The sequence below is a fragment of the Stegostoma tigrinum genome, chromosome 26 (genome assembly GCF_030684315.1).
Source record: "Stegostoma tigrinum isolate sSteTig4 chromosome 26, sSteTig4.hap1, whole genome shotgun sequence".
Classification (NCBI taxonomy): Eukaryota; Metazoa; Chordata; class Chondrichthyes; order Orectolobiformes; family Stegostomatidae; genus Stegostoma; species Stegostoma tigrinum.
In genome coordinates, this window is record NC_081379.1 from 5587561 (window position 1) to 5611153 (window position 23593).

At 39.3% G+C, this 23593-nt stretch overlaps 1 protein-coding gene across 1 annotated transcript in view; it reads right to left on the reverse strand.

The window, feature by feature from the left end:
* The window catches only part of zdhhc8b (zinc finger DHHC-type palmitoyltransferase 8b), a 190766-nt gene that overhangs the window by 20536 nt on the left and 146637 nt on the right, over positions 1–23593 (reverse strand). Inside the window, exons 2-7 of the mRNA XM_048556660.2 lie at positions 14219–14340; positions 9022–9179; positions 7729–7901; positions 2548–2650; positions 2204–2295; positions 78–210 (exon numbers count right to left, since the gene is read on the reverse strand). Coding sequence (XP_048412617.1) covers positions 78–210; positions 2204–2295; positions 2548–2650; positions 7729–7901; positions 9022–9179; positions 14219–14340 — 781 coding nt within the window. The remainder of the gene's footprint in view (positions 1–77; positions 211–2203; positions 2296–2547; positions 2651–7728; positions 7902–9021; positions 9180–14218; positions 14341–23593) is intronic.

Sequence of the window (23593 nt, forward strand, 5' to 3'; positions counted from 1 at the left end):
GTATTTGGCCCATCGAGGGGAATGGAAACAATACCAGAAGAATTTGAAACATTAAAACACACAATGTGACTCCTTACCTTGGTCCTTTTCAGACTGTCCTGAATCCCATTGTCATTTATCTTGAGTGCAATTTGTCTTTCAGACAACGGAAGTCTGACAAAAGGGGATTTTATTGTTATCAGCTCTTTCTTTTTAAAGTCGACCACATACCTGGGAACAGGAATCAAGAACCCTCAAAATTTAAAAAAGTTCACAGGTAACTATTTCTAACATACTTAACAAGGTTTAGTATACCATGAGGTCTGATCTGACTGTTCTCGGTGTATCATACAGTTTGATCATAAAACTCAGCGATTCATTGTTGCCCTTAGTATAGAAGTATAAACCTTACTAAAAACAAGGTTTACTGCCAATTATAAATATATTATAAATTTTATGACCATAGTGATATATAGTTTTCATTCAGCCAACCTTTTTCCAACCTCATTCAACCTATTTTTCAAAAGAAAACGTCATTGGAATCATGCAACATAAAGAAAGAATTAGGTATCCCTGGCTGTAATAACTCAGGAAGCCCGACTGGAGAGGAACACCATTGGGTAGATGTTGAACACCAAAACAATGCTGCTATTCGTGGCATACAAAGGGTAGCCCCAGCCCAGGACAGAGAACTTTGCAGACCCATCCCAGGATCTGCTTTCATAGATGTCTTAAAAGTCAACCTGTTCAGACATACTGCTACACACCTTTGGAGCAGGTGAGACTTGAGCCCAAGCCTCCTGACTCAGGGTAGGGAGGCTACTACTTCACATAAGAGCCCTCAGGGTCTGCTTTATATACTTTATTTCTTTTCTGGATAAGGTCTGCTTTATTTGATTTTTTAAAAAATGTATCTATTTTCCAATCAACTTCTTCAGAGACGCACTGCAGCAGCTTGTGCTTGAGCCTGGGTCTCTAGTTCAGAGGTTGAAAGGCACTACCACTGCACCACAAGAGCCCCCAAGGTCTGTATTGTTTTCTCTTTACTGCACGTGGTCTGCTTTTTCTTTATCAAGGCTTTTTTTGTTACTATCTGCCTTATGAATTTTTTCCCCTAGGGTCTGCTGTATTTTTTTTTTACCTTTTTTCTAATTACCCTAATGCTATTTTGCACAACTGAGTGCCTTTCCCATAAAAATGATTTTTCTCCTACCCACTTTTTTCTACCACCAGTAATCATCCATGCTGCCAATTAAATATTTACATGCGAGGCCTGTTAAGGGCAACGCAAACCATCAAAAGTGAGGGGCAAGTAGGGAGAAGGGGAAGGGACCAAATCAAAACTGGGTATGCTTTCTAAAAAAAAAATCCTTTAACCTGTTTTCCAGCAGAAATGGTCAGTTTCAGTTTCAGAATAAGAAACTCGATTTAAGTCATCCCGTCACACACTGGCTTATAGGCTTTACTGAATTTCAATTATTTGAGAGCAGTATAGTAAAGTTCGCAAAGGAAAACATTTGGGAATGCTCATTTTTTTAAAAAAGTGTTACAGGAACAATGCCAAAACTTATAATTACTTTTAAAAGAAGTTAAATTATGTGGAACAGCAAGTAACAATTGGTCAGAACAAAACAGAGTTATACCGTTCATAATAGCATGAAAGTAAAATAGTTAAGCAAACCAAACAAAGTTATTAATAAAGGATAAGTCAATAAAACTCAGTTTACAGAGTTTCATTTTTACACTATTATATAAAAAGGCAGTATTTTGTGGATTGTCATGTAGGAGGAATAAGAGCAATGTATTGAAAATTGTCTGTCTGCTGGCATTAATAAAGGCAAATGACACTAACTGGTTGGTCCCAAACCAGCCATCTTCGTGCAAGGTTAAATGGCACCTTTAAACTCTGTTTTAGCGACATCACATATTGTATGTTTTATAACTGAGACAAACTTTAACATTCAACAGGACTAATGAAAATTGTACACTAATAGGTCTGAATTTTTATTTTAGAACTTTTATTTCATTCCACACAAACTACTGTCTTGAATTTAGTTGTTCCTTTTCCTGCATCACAAAAGTACTGTTCCACATTGAATCAGTTTTAAATTTACAGGAAAGAAATCCTGACTTGAACTTAAAATTCATATCTCACAATAAATGTAGCTGGTTGTCAGATTCATTTTTTTGATCTAGGAATGACAAATTTAAAAGATAGACTTACCTTGGAGCTAAAGGGCTACAAAGTACATATTCCACATTACCACAGCATCCTCGAGTGAATGGATTTACACCGCCTCGAAATTTCCCAGTTACCTGTAATGTAAGATGCTGAATTATTATACAAGCCAGTTCAACCCTCCTTGGTCCAAGTGGAAATGATAAAGATAAATATTTTAAAAATTAGCAGGAATTGAATGTCAATTTTTAAACCTTTAACTTGAGTGTAGCAGTGACTGAAGTCAGGCAGTAAAATTACAGTAGAAACTGGATGAGAGAACATTGATGTTTTGATGCATTCTTCTCATAAATCCAAAGTTGCAATTCAGTGTTGATTGGTTAACTTACTTGCTCATTTGTTGTCCGTCCCCTGGCGACTAAAACCATATGAAATCCTGTAAGACCTACAACAGGAATGAAGAAAAGACCTGCTATACACATAACAGCCATGCTATTTACTTCAGTCAAGGAAAGAAAAATCACATTCAAGAGGAGTAAAGATTAATTTATCATACACAAATTAATCACAGTACATACAAACTTAATCTTTTTAACCTCTTTGAACCAGTGGCTATCAGCAAAAGTTGCACAACAAACTTCCCCAATAATTTCAATCCAACGCATCTGTTTGCTATTTCTTACAAAATCATTTCATTCTTCATATAGAAAAAATTGCTCCAAAAAGTGAGAAGTAACTTAAAATTCACATTTTCCTGCTTATTGGTCTTATTTGTATATGAAATATGAATGTACAAATGAAGTGCAGGAGTAGGCCATTTGATCCCTTCAGTCTGCTCCGTCATTCAATAAGATCATGTTCAATCTGATTGCAGCCTCAACTCCATATTCATGCTTAACCCAATCATTTTGACTTCCTGATTAATCTTTTCTACCTGTACTTCAAAAGGCGACCCTGCCTCCGCTGTTCCCTAAGGAAGAGAGATTCAAACACTCATGACTGAGAAAAAGCACTTCTCATCTTAATCTGAAACAGCAGACCGCTTGTTTCTTTCTTTCTACAAAGTACTGAACTACTCAAATGCAGATAATTAGTTTCCATGTTTTTTTTAAAGAATGCTTCTATTAAGTCTCATTTTAATATCTAATCTTATTCTACCCCTTCCATGTGCTGGGAACCCTATACACCCCTCCAACTCCTACGGTTTATTTCTTGTTCATCAACTTAATGGTCAGTACGATATTTGATTTTGAGATAATCACATTCATTCCCTGTTCTTGCCTCATCTTCACACCGACACTCGTTTGACTGTGAAAGTGAGAAAAATCAGCAATGAGATACATCGGTAACTTTTTCCCCCCTTGGTCATTGCTCAAGAGCTCTGTAATCTTTGATGGAGATCATTTACATAAACACTACACATCAACTGGAACTTTCCAAATTATACAAATTGATGTGAAAGCAAAAGAAGAAATTCTATTTTCTAACTTTACAAGAAAAGGATAACTTTCGTTTAATAAGCACGTTTTTAACTCAGGACATTGTAGATTTTTCACATCCAATGTCAGAAACAAGTAACCAATTTGTGCACAGCAAGATCTTAAATGAAATGAGATAATTATCAAATAACCTGTTTGAGATAGATGGATAAATATTGAGTAGTATACCAGAGACATTTCTTCTTTGAAATAAAGGTACGGGTTACTTTTTTAAAAAAAATCTACCTGCAGGGGCAGAATGTTCGATGTGTCATCTGAAAAATGACATCTCCCACATTTCAGGACTCCCTTAACATTAATGTTTTCTTATGACTTTGCAGCAAATCAAGAACTGATGGCAGAAAGAACAAACAGGCCAGGCACAAGCATCTTTGTGTGACCATGCGTCAATCTCAACAGCGTTGTGCAGTGCAACGAGCTGGCTATACATTGCTAATAAAACTTGCTTAGCACAGCACTAAAATATCAGCCTGCACAACGCGTTCATGTCTCAGAATGAGGCTTGAAGGCTACAGGCTTCAGACTTAGATACAAGGGAGCTCACACTGAGCCAATACCATTAACCATTTATTGAGACTATATATAAATGCACTCCTTGTTATTATAGAAAGTTTTTGAAACCATAAAAAAATTTAATGAGAATTAAAATTACCTTTCATCATTTTCTACATTCTTCCCTTTTCCTATTGTCATGCCTTACCTGCAATGGAGATTTCAATTTATTTTCACTACACCTTTTTTTTTGGGGGGGGGGGGGGGTGGAGTTAACCTGTTGGTTAGATAGCAGCATTTACTTCAAAATAATACCAAGAGCACAGTTTTGGTTCCGGTATAGTAGATTGCATTTACCACCTTAGCCTGCCCCTGAAACGGTAAGCCACCACTCACATAAAATAAAATGCCAAGAAAATAGCTCAGGATACATCATCTGACAACAAGCCAAGGAAGTGCTTTTGGGCAAAGCATATACGATATAGCCATTTAGTACCTCTTATACTTCTGGTGCCTTTGGTCACCTTTTCTCGAAGTCAACACTACAGCATATCTTCAAGCTTCCAGGATTGAAAGTTGTCTGTGCCTTAGCCTGAATGATATTGAACAGTGCTCACGGATCAAGTGCAACCTGAACATTGTTGAGGTTTAGCACCAAAATCCCATGACTTTCATGAAATTAACAGAACAGTTCACCACCATCTTCATTTTGTTTGATGCCAGTCCACTGACTTGGCACATAAGTTCCAATACCTCCATACCTCTCTCCACCTCATTATTGACAGCTAACTGTTCCATATTGTTCACATGTAAAATGTTATGAATGTTTTCAGGAGATTTGCTCCTGGAGGGTTGTTCGTGGCGAGATAGAATTCTAACATAACATCAAGATGCAACAACAGGACAAACATCGATAGAAATTAGAAACACTGACAAAGTGATACATGGTAATTGGCACCAGACGTCAGCTGAAGGTGAAGAAATCGGTTGTATGACATATTGTGGTAATGAGAGAACTTCAAAGTCATGCACAAAAATCGGAAAGATGTGCATTTATACAGCAACTTCCGTAACTTCTGGATATCCCAAAGCACTTTACAGCAAATTAAGTATTGCATAATTTCTACATGAATTTTTAAGCAGCCAAACAAAAATAATTTGTAAATGGAAGGCAAGTGAACATTTGAATGGAAACATCACCGCGCAACCCACATTTGGCATTTTGATGAAGTTAATGGAAAGTACAAACACAAAAGATAATGTCATAGAAAGGTAATGGATGCACACTCGGTAACCAAAACAGGAAACCCTACCTTCCTTTGGACGTGTGAGCTATGGCTCAGTTGTGTGCTCAATTTCCATTCATCTATTACCATTCTGAAGAGAAGAGAGGAGGGAAGAAAAAAAGAGCAGGCAGCACGGTGGCTCAGTAGTCAGCACTGCTGCCTCACAGCACCAGGGATCCAGGTTTGATTCCAACCTTGGGTGACTGCTTGTGCAGAGTTTGCACATTCTCCCAGTGTCTGCGCAGGTTTCTGCTGGGTTTTCCAGTTTCCTCTCAAAGACATGCAGGTTAGGTGGAGTGGCTATGTTAAATTACTCCATAACGTCCAGGCTAGGTGGATTAGCCATGATGAATGCAGAGTTATGAGAAGCAGGGTGGGGGAGGGTGGTTGTGGTGGGGGTTGCTCTTCAGAGGGTCAGTGCAGACTCTATGGACAGAATGGCCTTTCTGCACTGTAGCCATCCCTGGTGTCCTAGCCAAAAATTGCTCTTCATGCAACATTCCAAAAATCACAGCAGCTGTGTATTATGGGGGTGCGGAGAATTGCTCAATCAAATCACCTGCCAGATTTTCTGTATTACAGCTGGGCCCACAATTCAAAAATACCTCAGACGGTAAAGCACTTCGGGAAGTATTAAGTCATGGAACTTGTTCACGAAATGTAAGATTGTCTTTTTTTTCTATTCTAGGGCAAAATATCTTTCAACATGATGGGAGTGAGCACATGTGCACGTAAAATGCGATCTTTTGCATTTTATTGACAAATATCTCACTCCTATTCATTTTTATTCTCACTTTCATCTGTGGTAATTATATAGATGAAATCTGCTTACATCATAACCTAGTGTATTAAATCCAATTATAGAATATTTTGTCATGTCATTTCAATGAATCAAAGCACTTTACACAAAGAATTACTGTGGAATACAATGACTCTTACTATTTAGGTAAAATAATACTTGGTTGTATGCCTTTCTTTTTTCACACTCAATACTTCATTACCTCTAAGCTCAGTTCATTCAATTCTTTATCTATAATGAACAGCTCAGTAGATTTTTTTAAACCCATTTTACACATCTTGCATGTATGCACACTGTAGAAGCCAGGTCCAAGTTCCAATAGATCTGACTGATGGACAGGGGACCCCAAGTTAAGAATAACTCCAAGGCTACTGAACATTCTGATTCATTGCGATGCTGTAACAAGTTAAAGATGGTCAATAATTTACATGTGCACCCTAAGGCGAAATGGAATTCTGGTCAGGAGGGTGAACAGTGTACATGCAGTAAGGAGAAATGGCAAGAATAAGCTCCTTTAAACTCAAATCATTGCTATGCTCCATACAAAATAATACATCCTTCAAAAGGGCCATTCTTTGCCAAATTGCTCCAAGATAAAATCACTACTCAAAAATTGTGCTAGAATTTGTATTTTGTAAACTTTTTATTTTGAATCAAAACAAACTAGGGTAGTTCACCAGAAAATGCTGATTAATATTTTGTTAATTTCAAAAAAAGATCTAAGACCATAAGTAGTAGGAACAGGGGCAGGCAGTTCAGCTCCATCAGCCTGTTATGCCATTCAGTAGGATCATGGCTGAACACCATGAGAAACAGTCTACAGTCAATTGAATTTCACGAAAGGTTATTTCAGAAATTTCCTTTAGAACGTTTTCAAATTGGTTTAATATTAAACTTTGCAATATTTTTAGTCAAGCATGAAAACTTGGTCTGTAGCTGTCAGTAATATCAAGCAAATCTGAAAATCTTTTACTAATTCAAAAAATACCTAAAATGTAAACAAAAGTCACCAAAGTCCCACTGGACCAGGGGGCTGTTCTCTCATTAGAGTGAGACATTTGGTGGTGGTTTAAGCAGAGAGTCATCACACTTCAGGTGAAGACAAAGGTTGAGAAAGAAAGTCCTCCATGGTCACCTTAGCCAATGCGGGAATTGAATCACACTGTTGGCATCATGCTGCATTGCTAACCAACCATCCAGCCAACTGTGCTAACTGACCTCCCAAGAAGAACTAAAATGTTTAAGACATCTTTTATGACGCTCTACTTGGACCGAGCTTTTCATCACCTGTCCAGATATCTTCTTTCTGGTTGGGGTCACAGTTTGTCTAATGCAACTTTGGATGTTTTACTATGTTAAAGACACTATACAAATACAACTGGTGTTCACCTACCCACTTGATGAGTGGAGAATACACTGTGTTCTCAAATTTAAAACAGGCGTTTCAACAGCTTCTCAATAAAACGACCATATAGCAATGCAGCAAAAGGATACGTGATGGCAGTGTGTGGAGCAGCAAGCTCTTCAATATGTTTTAATACATAAATTAGTCCGAAACTAAAAACGCCAATCATGTGTGTACTAAGGGAGAGGAGGAAAAGGAAGAAGTAGCGGTAGTTTCTTCGCCCGATACAATTGTTTACCCATGGACAATGATGGTCAAAATCCTAAAGTAAAAGAATGAAAGAAAACAAAAATGTAAGACAATTTTAAAAAAAAATCTTTTAAGCAATCAAGATTTAAAAGGAACCAACAGCAGAATTGCAACACAAATCACTTCAGCAGCACAGGTGCAGTATCCACTTAACTAATGGTGACTGTGCCCCTATAGTGTTATACATTCACAAAAGCATTGTCTGACAATTTATTTGACCATGATGTTAAGCAGTACCTTTAAGAACTCCTCAGATTGCTCAAAAGTCACTACAAAACTACCGAGATGAGCTGAGTTATTGGATATTCAACAAGATGATTCCTATTCTAACTGCTGTTCTTCTCCCCAATTTCAACAAAATGCAGTTTGTGAGAGGTGTCCACATCTGACACAATTTGCAAGCTTTGTCTTAATTATTCTATTTGTATTCCACTAGACCATATATACATATTAAGATGAGCTTTGATACAATGAAAAATATTAGGTGAAGCTCTGAATTTGTCAGCTGCACAGACTAGAAAAGCCCAAGGGTTAATTCCAATCTGTGCTGAAAGAGCTGATCAAAACCAGGATGGTAGTAGAACAGAGATAATGGGAACTGCAGATGCTGGAGATTCCAAGATAATAAAATGTGGGGCTGGATGAACACAGCAGGCCAAGCAGCATCTCAGGAGCACAAAAGCTGACGTTTCGGGATGAAGGGTCTAGGCCCGAAACGTCAGCTTTTGTGCTCCTGAGATGCTGCTTGGCCTGCTGTGTTCATCCAGCCCCACATTTTATTATCTTGGTAGTAGAACAGGACAGTTAGTTTTAGTAATAGATGGCTCTGGGTGTGCGTGTGGATCCACAAAACATTGCTTCAGCTCTAAGCACTACTTGGAGATCATCAGTGCAACTGCACGTGGGCCTTCAATCCAGGCAATTTTGGGCTCCGTTGTAATGACAAAATAACATTATTGGTGCTCATTATCAAGATTCACACACAGTAATCATTGTTTGGGAAAGTAATTAGAGAGACTGCAGCATTCATCATATGTGAAATTTCTTCAGGAAGTAGGTGGCAAAATGTAAATAAAATAGAACGCCAGTTTGTCTTCACATCAGCAACAGGTTCTAACAGCAGCATCTCTCACCTCAACACAATTGTCACACACACTACAATGAGAGCATCGTGGCGGCCGATAAAAATGACACGTTGCACACCATTTCATCCGTACTTGGATTCCTTTGATTTCCACATTCTTATAGAGTGGAGCTCGAAAGTCATCATCTTTATCCTCATCTTCATTAGCTACAAGAAATAAGATACTTTGTAAAAACAGAAACCATGATGAAATTTGAAATTAGTTTTTTATTTTGGAATGACGACTCAACTGTGCCAAAGAGACGAGGGCTGATATAAATGTGGCTTGAATCTTCAGTTCAACAAGATATTTTTTCAGCCCTTAGCATTGATGAGCCACGTCGGCATGATAATTCACTTAGAATAGTGAACCAAAGTGAAAAATTCTTATTTTTAAAGTGATGAATTATTTCAAAAAAACTTTCAGACTCAAACAGTTGACTCTAATTGTTGCTACTGCATCTAATTCCCATTTTATTTCTTTTAAACAAGGGATTGCATGTTTTCTCTGATCTGACTGAAATTAGAAAGTCCTATTTTTTAGTTTTGATTTCTATCTTGAACACCCAGCTTAAGCTCACCTCAGGCAATGTGATCACATTTCTTTCTTCTGCAGCTCACAACTCTTTCAACAAAATTTTAGTTGCTGAGAGATGACCATTTCCTACTTAAGCCTGGTCAAAGTGCCAAATTAGTTTCAGTCTTCCACGTGAGTCTGGTTCTAAATAATTTTCAACTGTCTTCATCTTAGTTCTTTCCACATTCACTCAAACCACATTGGGCATGTGCATCAGTCAAGACTGAGCAGCTTTATTAAAATAGACAGTCCAAATAGAACCAATTTCAAGCAGTGTCACACAAAATGCCGGCAAGTAAACCTAAAGCGAAGTAGACCAGAAGGATTGCTTCAGAAATAGCAGGAACTGCAGATGCTGGAGAATCTGAGACAACAAGGTTTACGGTGGATGAACACAGCAGGCCAGCATCAGAGGAGCAGGAAGGCTGATATTTCAGGCCTGAAGGAGGGTCTAGGCCCAAAACTTGAGCCTTTCTGCTCCTCTGATGCTGCTTGGCCTGCTGTGTTCATCCAGCTCAATACCTTGTTATCTTAGACAAAAAGGAGAACAGTTCAAAAACTCTTGATATTTGCACAAATGGGTGACACATATAAAAGGTCACTTGTTTAACTATATTACAAAATAAAATGTATCATTAACCATCTGACTCACTCGTATTAATATGATTTTCTTTCTTAAATTTGATCAAATGCCTTTCACAAAGCTGGAACTGAATCTACTGCCACCATCCTTCCAGGCAGTTAGACATCTCACTGTGTAGTTTTGTTTTTAAAAGTTCTATGGGCCTTCCGGTTCTTTTGGCAATTACCTTAACTGTGTGTTCCTCTGGTTACTGATCCTTCCGCCAGTGGAAACAGGCTCTGCTTATTTATTCCTTCAAAACAATCCATGAAGTTCAAATAATTCTACCTCAACACACATAATCAAAAGTGAAATAGCACAAGATTAAATGAAACCACTGACAGAATAGTTGATAACTCACCTTTTAAATGTGCAAACTATTTTACTAAAAGAGGAATCAATCCAAACATTATGCATAGAATGTTAGGATTATTGACAAACTATTAATTGCACCATAGACAAAGTGGACCTGGGATCATACAATCAGATTTGCTTGGCAGGCTACTGAAGTACAATTTACCAAATGCAGGCTTACAGGGAAGGGTGTGGGTCTGGGTGGGATGCTCCTCGGAAGGTTAGTGTAGAGTCAAATAGGCCGAATGGCCTGCTTCCACAGTGTAGGGATTTTATGAAAGACCTTGTATTTGAAAAGTTGGTTCTGTAAATAATACTGCACTGTGTTCACAGCTTCGCAGTATAGTCTTGTATATACAGTGCAGAACTTGTAACTGTATTCTTAATACAGGCTCTTATTCTAGCTGGACATTATCTTTTTACAACTTACTGTAAGGTTTTATGTATAAATTATAACTTTATACCAGGTCTTTTTAGATTCCTCAGTAAGGAGGGATGTGATCTCCTACCCCTGTAAAATAAGTTTTATTTAAAAAGTGAACAAATTTCCCAAGTGTGTCTCTTGTCAACACATGCTTTTTATTCATACACCAACAACACTGAAGAGACATTTCATGTTCTTGGTTTACAAACTAAAGCAGCTTTTAATGAAATCTATGAGCAGTTTAGCAAAGTGTCTCTTTTAAGTTGTTTGGCATTCAGCTTCAAGACAGCTGAGGCAGCTTATTGGCAGGAAGCAGCAATTTGCGTAAACCTGGCTACTTTTTGATAATGGTAATCATTTGACCTGTCAAAGGCTGAATACAGAAATTTCAAATCTGGAGCAACGAGCAAATTAAATCAGCACTTTTTAAATGAAACAGAACAAATTTGACTTATCTTAAAACCCACCTGCTTCGCTAATGTCATTTAGGGAAGGAAATCTGCTATACTCGTGTACATAGGACTCCAGGCATACAGCAATATAAAGAAACAAAGAAACCTACAGCACAGGAACAGGCCCTTCGGCCCTCCAAGCCTGCGTTGATCAAGATCCTCTGTCTAACCTGTCATCTATTTTCTAATGGTCTGTGTCCATTTGCTCCCTGCCCATCCATGTACCTGTCCAAATATATCTTAAAAGACGCTAACGTGTCTGCGTCTACCACCTTCGCTGGCAACGCATTCCAGGCACCCACCACCCTCCGTGTAAAGAACTTACCACGCATATCTCCCTTAAACTTTCCTCCTCTCACTTTGAACTCATGACCCCTAGTAATTGGGTCCCCCACTCTGGGGAAAAGCTTATATGAATATGAATACTTCTCAACTGTCCTCAAGTCAATGAGGGACAGGCAATTAGTATTGAATAAACAAAAAAACTACTGGGATAGTAACGCTATGAATAAGCTTTGCTTTCCATTCAATTTTTCAAACAAAACAGTTAATGATGTAAAATCAAAGTGTTGAAGAAACTCAGATCTGGTAACATCTGTGCAGCATGAACCAGTGGTAGTGTTTAAAGGTCAATATGACTCTTCTTCAGAGTGCTGCCTCAAAACATTAAACACTCTTTTCACAGGTGCTGCCAGATGTGCCAAGTTTCTCCAGCAATTTGTTTCTAATTCAGATTGCTTGCATTGACAAGACCAGACAATTATTTTTATAGTCGATTGAGAGGTTTGGGTGCCTTTAGCATACACTGATCAAAGGATATTTTCAAATGCTTTATATCAATATGCCATCAGCAGTCACTCACTAAATAGTATGATTGCCCTCCTAGGAAATTCTACGTGACTGGTCATGGGTTCTGCGAACTCATGTGGCTGACAAGCCTGATCCACAGCCACATCTTCAATCATATTCAGCAGGTCTTTGTGGGAGGTGGAAATGATCCTTGGCCTTAATTGTTCGCTCCCTTCTTTGGTTCGTTTTCTGTTATTCCTCTTGCTGAGGAGTGTTTTCAAAGAATCATGTCCCTCCACACAGGAGTTTCCTCCAAGTCAGTTTTTTCTAAATGAGGGTCTCCTGTGCTTTGACATCTACGTTGTATTTCTTGAGGGAAGCCTTCATGGAGTCTTTGAAATGCTTCCTTTGCCCTGAAGGCCCTTGAGAAGTACCACCAACAGTCTTTGAGACAGATTCTCCCAATCAGCTGGGAGGATATCAGCATCCTTGCCACAGCCAATTGCACCACCATGATAATTCAAAACCAATCTGGTGGGTCAACCATGTGCTTAGGATGCCTGAGAGCCAACTGCCAAAGCAAATCAACTTCGCCCAGCTCAAGGGAGGTGCTTGTATAAGAGGATATCAGTTATAATTGTACTGTCTCCATTTTAATAAAATTCATTCACAAGATGAGGGCATCTCTGTCGGGCCAGCATTTACTGCCATTCCTAATTGCCCAGAGGACAGTTAAGAGTCAACAACATTGCTGTGGGTCTGGCGTCCCATGTAGGCCAAACCAGGTAAGGAAGGCAGTTTCCTTCCCTAACAGCCATTAGTGAACCAGATAGTTCTTTCTGACAATCAGCAATGGTTTCATGGTCATCATCAGTCTCTTAACTCCATACTTTTATTGAATTCAAATTCCACCATCTGCTGGATTAACACTCTAGCGACTGTTTACTAGTGGGGAGGCCTAGTGATACTGAGGGGCAAAAATACTGCATTTCTTTTCAGTAATGCTATTAATTAATACCCAAAATTTAGCCCACCTCAGCCTCTAGAACCTCTTTCTCCACCCACCAATCACTGAAACCAAACTCATTCGGGTTCCTTAGCAATCCCGCTGCCTATAGTCCCAAAGATCACCAACCCACCTGGCACAGCAGAGTGTACAAAACTACTGGCCAGCAGCACTATAAGGCAGGACTTTTGCTAGGGTAAGGGACTAATTTTAATGCAAGTAATTCTGCTCTCGGCATTATGCTGCTGTGGGGCAGTCTCTGGAACAGCGGACAGTTACTGCTCTGCTAGGTTAACTAGGAGGCATGTAAAATCTAGCCTCTAGTTGCAGGCACTCAGAAACGCTAGAACAAGTTCCAGAGATACAGTAGTGAAGGAACAGAATCAATACATTCAAGGTTTAACCATCCCTGGAGATCAGTGCAGAAGGCTGAGTAAGCATTAACTTTGAATAGGATTGCGATGATGGAACTCTGGATGAAGCAGGATTAGAAGCCAGCCATGAAGGTGCTGGGTAAATTTATGCTTAGACATTGCAAAGACCACAAGTGAGGATGATAGACATGGAGATTAGGGTAGAAGAAGTTGAAATATAAAATTATCTCACCGTCAAATTGAAAAAAGGAGGTTCTGTCAGTTAGGTGACACTGTTGCTAAGGGAAAATTAGGAGCAAGCCAAACAAGATCATGTGGACAGTAGTGTGATGACACTTCATAACAATGTGGGAATTGAGCAAGTCAAATGCTTAAGCATGCAATTTTGTTAGGAACACATTTAGAGCATTGCTACTCATTTTGAGAAAACCTGGAGAATCTTTCAAGTCCATTAAGTTGTATTATACAAACAGCTCAGACTAATGGTTGGTAAAGGTTCTTGTAAATTAATACGGCCAGCACTTATGAAGTTCTGTAATTAGTAGTTCTTCACTCTTACGTAATGAAGAGAAACTGTAAAGTGTAGTCTTATAATCTTTGCACACCAACCTCGTGGAAATACTCCAGGATCCATAAATGTTGCCATGCTGAAGTTTGCCAAAACAAACAGAAACAGGAGTCCATTGTAGACTGGAATTGCAGGAGAGATTTCTTTTGTTAGCCAAGGACACCTATTAGAAACAAAAAATGGCACAGGTTGGGAAATGAATTAAACAAGGCTTTCTACTCTAAATTTCTGTCTGTCAATCCTGCTAGGCAAGAGAGAAAAGTGATTGAGCAGTGCTTCAACATACGCCATCTACCCTCTCAGCAAATGCCAGCATGCATGAAGGCTGTTAGTACCTATGGCACCGGACAACATGAACCTCATCCTCTGCCACAAGTGGAGGAAATAAATAAAATAAATCTGGTCCTCAGGAATGCGGTAAATGAGGACTCAGGGGGGGAAAAAAAAACTTTTATTTCAAAACTAGAAATTGCAGCTTCAGTAGTTGCAAGTCATCTGCTGTATTGTAATTCCTGAAAACTTTGGACACAGCAGCATAACTTCTGTACCACAACACAACAATAGGCTGGTAATCTGAAATAAGAATATTAAAAAAAGGAAAGCTCCCCTCCTTTGGATCAGAAAATACCTGTGGAGAAGCAGGGTTTATATTTCAAGGACAAGGCAAAAGATCAACAATCTGAAATGTTATCTGTTTCTGTTCACAGAAACCCTTCAACAAGCTGAGATTTCCAGCTACTTTGGTTCTAACACTACACATCATTTAAGTGTTATTTAAATAGTTTGAAGAATTCAATAAGTAGAAATATTTAAGTTTTGTACATTTCAAGTCTATCTACCAAAGTTATGTTTGAAGTGTGAAACACATAATAATAAACATCAGGGAAAAAATATCATTTTAATTACTTCATCACTGCTGAAAGGTATTTTTGAAAATAGATTACTTTTGATTTGTCATAGTTAAAACTGAAAACTTCTTAATTTCATTCCAGAACAGGGTTTGCATTTCAAGCAATGGAATCTTTCTCTTTGATTACAAACTAGCAGAAAAGTTATGCTATGGACAAAGTACAAGACATTTACAATGAACTACTGAAAGAACCAGGTGTGAAACCTTTGTGCAATATTCTGTTTTATAATGCTGTGAAGTAACTTGGGACATTTTGTTATGTTGTGGTGCTATGCACAGGTTATTATTTAAAAAACGGTAAAATAGCATATTGCAAGTTATAATCAGCTAAAAGAATTGAAGGAGACCTTGCGGAAACAGGCAAATCTTCACACTGAAGATACCTTCCACTGTTTTGAGATACACCACCACTATATTAATTAGGACAGACTTCAAACAGCTCTAGTAGTTCAATTCTGGACAGCCATGAGGCGCTGTGGCCATCAACATCAGCAAAATTGTATTCAACTACAATCCACGTTCTAGAAGGGCTAACATAGACCCCATTCCTTGGTTCAAGACTTTTGGCCCATCCCCTTAGATTCCCTTCAGGCCTAAGAACTATATCTATCGCCTGAAGACAGAGGGGTTCACAGGTTCACTACTCTTTGGGTAACAACATTTCTCCTCATTTCAATTTTAAATGACCTATTCTATAGCGGCATGGTGGCTCAGTGGTTAGCACTGCAGCCTCACAGCACCAGGGTCCTGGGCTCGATTCCAGCCTTGGGCAACTGTGCAAATTCCTCTCAGACATTCTCCCCGTGTCTGCATGGGTTTCCTCCAGGTACCCTGGTTTCCTCCCACAGCCCAAAGATGTGCAGGCTAGGTGGATCGGCCATGCTAAATTGCCCCTAGTGTTCAGGGATGTGTGGTTATAGGGGGATGGGTCTGGGTGGGATGCTTCAAGGGGAGGTACTTGTTGGGCCAAAGGGCCTGTTTCCACACTGTAGGGAATCTAATCTATTCTATTCTGTTTTTTCAAAAAGTCAGCAGGGACACAATGGGCCGAACAACAACTTTGTGCTGTTTTAATTCTATGCACTTTACCCTCACCTGAGGTGCGCACACCAAAATGTACCTAGTCAGGCCTCAGAATTTCAGGTTTTGGTTCCACTTGTCCATTTTGTTCAGGTTCCTCAATATTTGGAAGCCTCCTGAACAGAAACCATCAGAGGGATCCAATGGGTGTCATCTGGGACTTAGCTGATAGATAGTATGCTCACTTCTCAGTCAGAAGATTGTACTTGACTTGGAGTAGGCAGGCAATTTCCAGGATGACATATCATTGCTATACTCCAGGAATACAACATTATCAGAAGAGACATCAAACTAAGGTCCTATCTGCCTGATCAAGTAGAAGCAAAGAAATCTCATGGCACAATTTAGAACAAGAAGAGAGTTCTCCCAGATTGACTGATTAAGATTTATCCCTCAACTAAAAATGAGATATTTAAAGAGATTATACAGTCATCATGTTGTTGGAGGCAGTTTATTCTGCACAAATTGATTATGTCTTCGACATGGCAACAGCAACTGCACTGGCTATGAAACCCTTTGGGTGATGCAATGCAAGTTTTGCTTTCTTATTGGTGCATATCCCCAACTGTTGGCCAACATTCAACCCTATGCTCAGAGAAAGGAGGTTGTCTATTTAAGATAGGTGGAACATCTGCTGCGCTCCCACCCCCACCCCCACTCCTTACATAATGGTGAATCTGTAGAATTCTTTACTGCAGAGGACTGCGTTTTTAAGTGTATTCAAGGCTGAGATAGAATTTTAACCAGTAAGAAAATCAAAAGTAACTATGATAGGGCAGGCAAGTGGAGTTAAGGGTTATCAGATCAACAATGATCCTACTGAATGCCAAAGCAGACTTGATAGGCCAAACAGCCTAGTTCAACTCATGTCGTAAGCACAAAGGAGCTTTCTGGTGTCAAATAAAAAAAAACACTAATTCCATTCATCAATTGCACCATACTGACATTTGTATGCATGCTCACTGGAGGACAACAGGATAAATGCAAGCTTTCATCCAACGAAACAAAATTGAGTAATTCCGCATGTTGAATATTCAATTTAAGTCCTCAAATTTTCAAGCCCTTTAACCAATTAAATAGTTAAGTATGTTCAACCTCAGGTCTTGAAGCAAAATATCTAAACAAGCCTTTCTATTTAACAGCAAATGGAGTGACAGACAACAAGGAACATGAAATTCTGATCAGAGATAATGGGAACTGCAGATGCTGGAGAATCCGAGATAACAAAGCGTGGAGCTGGATGAACACAGCAGGCCAAGCAGCATCTTACGAGCACGGTCTAGGCCCGAAACTTCAGCTTTTGTGCTCCTAAGATGCTGCTTGGCCTGCTGTGTTCATCCAGCTCCACACTTTGTTAACATGAAATTCTGACATCTGTTGGCCAGGAGAGGTAAAAATGTTGCCTTTGTTAGGGATAGGTGACGAAATCAAAAACTGTAAAATTATCAAGAAAACAAAAAGGAGGATGCATTCAGAACAAAAACTTCATCTTGAGCTGGAAACTTCTCTAAAAACAGGGGAAAAGAATTGCAGTAAATGATCAGTAAGGTTGCATTATAAAATTGCAAAGAAATGTGGATGCAGGTTTAATAAGGAATTTTCAAAAGGGAGCTGGACAAATACTTACAAGGGTAAATTCTGAGGGGCAATGAATTGTGTCCTTCCATACTAAATTTCTATGAATTCTTATCTCAATGTTTTTTTCTCTCTTTATTTATTAATGGGATGAGGGTGTGGCTGGCTAGGCAGCATTTATTGCCCATTCCTAATTTCCCAGACAGCAGTTGAGAGTCAACCACGTTGCTGTGGGTCTGGAGTCACACGTTGGCCAGACCAGGTAAGGATAGCAGTTTCCTTCCCTAAAAGGACATTAGTGAACCGGATGGGTTTTTCCAACAACCGACAGTGGATTCATGGTCATCATTAGATTCTCAATTCCAGATATTTTACTGAATTCAAATTCCACCATCTGCCATGACAGGGTTGGAACCCAGGTCCCCGAAATGTTATTTGGACCTCTGGATTAACAAACTAGCAATAATACCACTAAGCCATCGCCTTCTCACTGCAGGAGATCTGAGATGTTAATGGGATAACATCCCATTAATTTTTATGTTCCTTTGATCTTAAGCAGGAGTATGCGGAAACTGTCTTAAACTTCCTGCCCAAACAGGATTGGATGGGAAACCTTTGTAAAAAGGTGTGAGACTTCTGTAATTCTGTAAAGGTACGAAACCTTCTGTTTCTACTGAAGTGGCCAGGTCAGTGACTTTTGTACAAGCCAGTCACTTTGGCAGCTTGAAATCGCATCCTGTCGTCATCAGTCACTTCGTGAACAATCACTGCTGTATCCTGTTCTCTTTATGTTCCATCCAAAAGAGAGTATAAAACGCGGGGACTGTCCGCTGTTCGGGGAGCATCGCTTACGGAACTCAGCACTCTTGTGCCGGGTTGTGTACAGTGATCCTCCACAGATTGTACTTGCTTAATAGTAAAGGATTGTGTTTTTGTAGCCAAGTCAGTGTCTTGCTATTGCATCAATTCCGTGAGGGTCTCCAAAAAACAAACCTAACAGATCAATCAGTGTTTAGAAATCAAGTTTGTCTTCAAAACATTGAAATCATTAACTACAAACAATATCTTCCTTTTTCTTTGAAGCAAAAGCATCAGAAAAAATATTTTGAACAAGGCAGCTGGCTACATATCCCAGATAATATTTGCCATACGACCCTTTCATTCATCTGCCAAAACGTCTGCCTTTGTCACAGAGGTCTGAATGATTCACCAGATCTAATACAAAATTGCACAGATGTCAACCCAGTGATGTTTTACACTAGCTGCTGGTCATTAAAATCCCCACCCATCAGGGTGCCTTTAAACTGGAGAGTCCGACCTTCAGGACTGATACAACAAGTTCAGCTTTATAAACCCAAATAACAGAGAATGTGTGCTTAGATTTTGCACTTTGTTGTTTATCCAGCTCTGGTTTTATTGCCTGGAAGCTTCAAAAGGTCTGTTATTTAGTCTCTTGCCAAATGGTCTTGCCACACCAAACTCCTTCATTCCTTCTCTCATTCTGGTCAATCTCTTCTGCACCCTCTCTATGACTTTGGTGGCCTTTCTAAAAATGTGGTGTTTAGAACAGAACACAATGCTCCAGCGGATTTAGAAAGGTTCTGCACCCTTCCTTTTGGATTCTTGATTCTATTAATAAAGCCAAGGATCCTGTAAGCTCTCCAGCCCCCCACAGGTCATGTTAAATTTATTCTACCACATTCAAATGATGCTATCTCAAAACTAATTTTATTCTGCATGGTTTTTCATCCTTCCTTCATGTTCATACCTCATTCTCAAAGTGGGTGATTCATTTGTAACTTTTCTGACTGAACATTTCAGCTGATCTCAATAGCACAGAAAAATAAGCGAATAGATGTTCACACCGCTACCAGAGAGAAATGACCTGATCTTTGGGAAGTGCCTATTACCCTCAAAACAGCAGAAAACATGTCTCACTCTTAAAAAAAACTTCAAAAGGCCTCACTGTTAAGACATCCTCCCAATTATGTTTTCAAATGGTAGGGGTGGAAGAAACCCTCTGAAATAAGCAAATTATTTGACTGGTGAAATGGTAAATTTCAAAGCATTACTCTGTCCTATTCATATCTAACTTGCATGACTAATTCCACTAAATTACAATAGGCAGAACAAGCCTGCTATTTTTAAAAATGCTTGGCTCATGCTTTTTGCTGCATAACATACTTCATTCTTCCACACTCTTTCACATCCTGCTCCATGTGTTAGTATATGAAAAAAACATTATAATAATGATTAAACACAGCTTGCATTAATTCAATTTTCAAAACGACTATATTTATGGATGACAAGAATGGCTCGGGACTAAAATCCCAATCTCCTGCTCAGCTAAGAAGCTAGCATGGTAATAACCAAATGTTTAATTGTTTATTTGAAAGCTAAATATAAACACAATCTTCTTTTCAACAGTAAAATAACCCTGAGATTTGTTGAAACCTTCAAGTAACTTGTTGACAAGAACAGACTAAAAACGTAGCTTGCACGTTTGCACAGGCACAAACCATTTGACAACTGTTTATAACAAATCATGGGATATTTGCACACAATTATACGAAAAGTACTTTGAAACGAAGAGGACTACAGCACACCATAATTTTTGCTCATAAATAGCAATGACATGCATTCAAAAATTACGTGCAACAGATCCTTGCAAAATTTGTGGGATTAAAAACTCTACCATTCATATACAAATTTTCCAGACATCTCAATGCAGCCTGGTACTTAATTGCTTTTTGATTGTTCAGCAGCTTACACATTTTAGCGATAAAGTACTACAACTGATCAAATCTCTCTCAATCGTCTTTGCTCTTGGTTTAACGCTTCTTCAGTTGTTCTAGTTGATAAGCCAAAGACCAGAGTATTGCTTCCAACAAGTAATATGCTCCCTTTGCATGCATTTGTCACAACACCTCACATGAACAGCTGCAGATTCAGCTGTCTGGATCCACACACTGGCACTCCCCAAATCCTGCAATTTCCCACCTTCCCATTCCCCTCCTTTTAGATCCTTCTTGAAATCCGACTGTTGGACCAAGATTTTATTCAAATTTCCCTTGCTCCTTTGCAAAATATGCCAAGCCAACCAGGCCCTCGAGGTGCTTTCTGAATTTTTTTCTTGCATTGACATGGGTATTGGTTAAGATAAAGAAGATAAGTTGATTAATTTGATATCGCTCTCAAACTTCAAATAGATTTGTGCAGTGCAGCACTCTATGATTAATGTAAAGTAATATTTCACAGAATATTGTACATACTCTTGATCAATAATTATTTCCTGAGCCAGCAAATCTAGTAGCTCAAGTACAAATGCAAACAGATGCCGAGATTACACGGTGTGAAGCTGGATGAGTACAGCAGGCCAAGCTGTAGAGGAGCAGGAAAGTTTAATATTTCGGGTCGAGACCCTTCTTCAGAAATGGGGATGGGGAAGGGAGTTCTGAAATAAATAGGGAGAGAGGGGGAGGAGGATAGAAGATGGATAGACAAGAAGATAGGTGGAGGGGAGACGGACAGGTCAAAGATGTGGGGTTGGAGCTTGTAAGGGTGAATGTAGGTGGAGAGTTAGGGAGAGGATTGGTCAGTCCAGGGAGGACGGACAGGTCAAGGAGGCGGGATGAGGTTAGTGGGTAGGAGATGGGGCTGGGGCTTGAGGTGGGAGGAATGGTTAGGGAGGCCTGTTTATTGCTCATTGGCTATCTGTACAGATACAACAGTTGGAAATGGTTGCAAACTGAAATGATGCATACTAACTTAAAGGATCTAATTGTGAAGCACGGGTAATTCAGCTGTTCGGCTTACATTATGTTTAAGCTGGAATACTGCAACAACCCATGGTTTTAACCTGTTCATTTTACCACAAGCTTCCCCTCCCACCATGACAGCCAGGGAAATTCACTGCAAAAGCGTTAGCAATTTACTTAGTTTGCTGTGAATCAAATTTGCAAGGGGAACAGATTGACTCTCACTAGTTCCTTGCATCTGCACTTAGGAAAGAACCCTTGCCTCTACATGATATTTTTCCCAGACCGACTGAAATCATTCAAGTTACTGTTGAGAAGAATTCATGTTCTAGCACCCCAAGGTACAGTCATGCTTTGGCACTGATCAATAACACTCCCAAGATCTAAACATCTCACTAGGTGACCCACACAAGTTGTGAAGACAGATAATTCAAAAGACCACTCATCATGACTCCACGTTCTCAGCTTTGAACTACCATGTGCTAAATTAATGCAATGTTGGAACCTACAAACTGAGCCAATCAGAAAAAAAGTAAACTTTCATAACTTGCAGTTGCACAAGGCATATGGAAATATTCCATCACTCATACCACAAAATGAAAGCAGTTGTTTTAACTTTGAACAAAATCTTGAATTTGCAAACTTCAGACTGCAAGATGATCTTTGAATAAGTGGCAGTTTCAACAAGAATAAAGCTCAATTTAAAAATAATCCTATGTAGCAAGTTGCAAACTCTCTTCCAGAAATTCCTAAATTCCTCTCCAACTTCCTCCACCTTACTGAGTATGATAAAACCAAATCAACGATTCAACAGGCAGTTCACCACTGAGGGATGGACAGGGTGCCCGATTCAAAAGTGCATTCCACCTAATCCATTGTGAATAACGGTACCATGAGAAGTAAACTCAGAAATCTTTACAATTACCTGCAAAAAATCTCTGGCTACAGCAGGATTTGTTGCCCACCCTAATTGCCCTTGAGAAGGCAGTGATAAAATGCCTTTTTGAACCATTGCAGTTCTTGAACTGTAGGTAGGGTACATCCACAAAACTATTAGGAAGTTCGAATACGTTGACTCAGTAACAGTGAAGAAATGGTAACGCTGTTCCAAGTCATGGTGGCATGCGATTTGAACAGGATCTTGCATGTGGTATTGCTCCCACACATTTGCTAACATGGTCCTATTGGCTGGCAGAGGTTCCTTGATTGAAAGGTGCTATCAATTCAGCCTTAGCAATTGCTGGGGGGGATGCTACCTCTTGACAGATTTGGTAGCCAGACTTAATTTTTAGACTAATGGCTGGATACTTTGTCCTGGATGGTTTCAAGTTTTGAGTGTTGTTGGAACTGCCCTCATACACCTAAGTGGGGGAATATTTAATCACACTTCTGACTTGTAGATGTAGTCAAGTTTTGGGGAGGCAGAAGGTTAGTTATTTCCCAGGATTTGAATTTGCTGCTTAGTAACAACAGTGATGAAGTGGTTCCAGTTCAAGTTCTGGTCAATGGTAACCTCCAAGACGTTCGCCAATTGTTCATTTCAGCGACTGTAACGCAATTGGTTGGATTCCCTCTTCTCGGAGTTTGTCATTGGTTGGAACCTGTATGGTCTGAATATAACTTCTCACATATCAGCCCAAGCCTCAATACTGATTTGATTTTTGATTTATTCTTGTCACATGTACCAAAAGTACAGTGAAAAGCTTTGTGTACAGTGCAGACAGACCACAACATACAAAGATCACAGGGTGATTGAACAGGTGAAGCATACAAAGTTACAGCTGCAAAGAAGGTGCACAAAAAGCAAGATCAACATTAGATGTGAAATTTGAGAGGTCAATTCACAAGTCTAATAACAGCAGGGAAGATGCTGTTGGTATGTGTTTTTAAGCTTTTATGTCTTCTGCCTGACAAGACAGGTTGGAAAAGATTATAACAGGTGGGCGCGGTCTTTGATGATGCTGGTTGCCTTTCAGCAGCAATGTGAAATGTAGATGAAGTCAGTGGAAGGAGGTCTGGCTTGTGTGTTGGTCTGGGCTGGGTGCACAATTTTCTGTAGTTTATGGTCCTGGCCAGGGCAGTTGCCATAACCA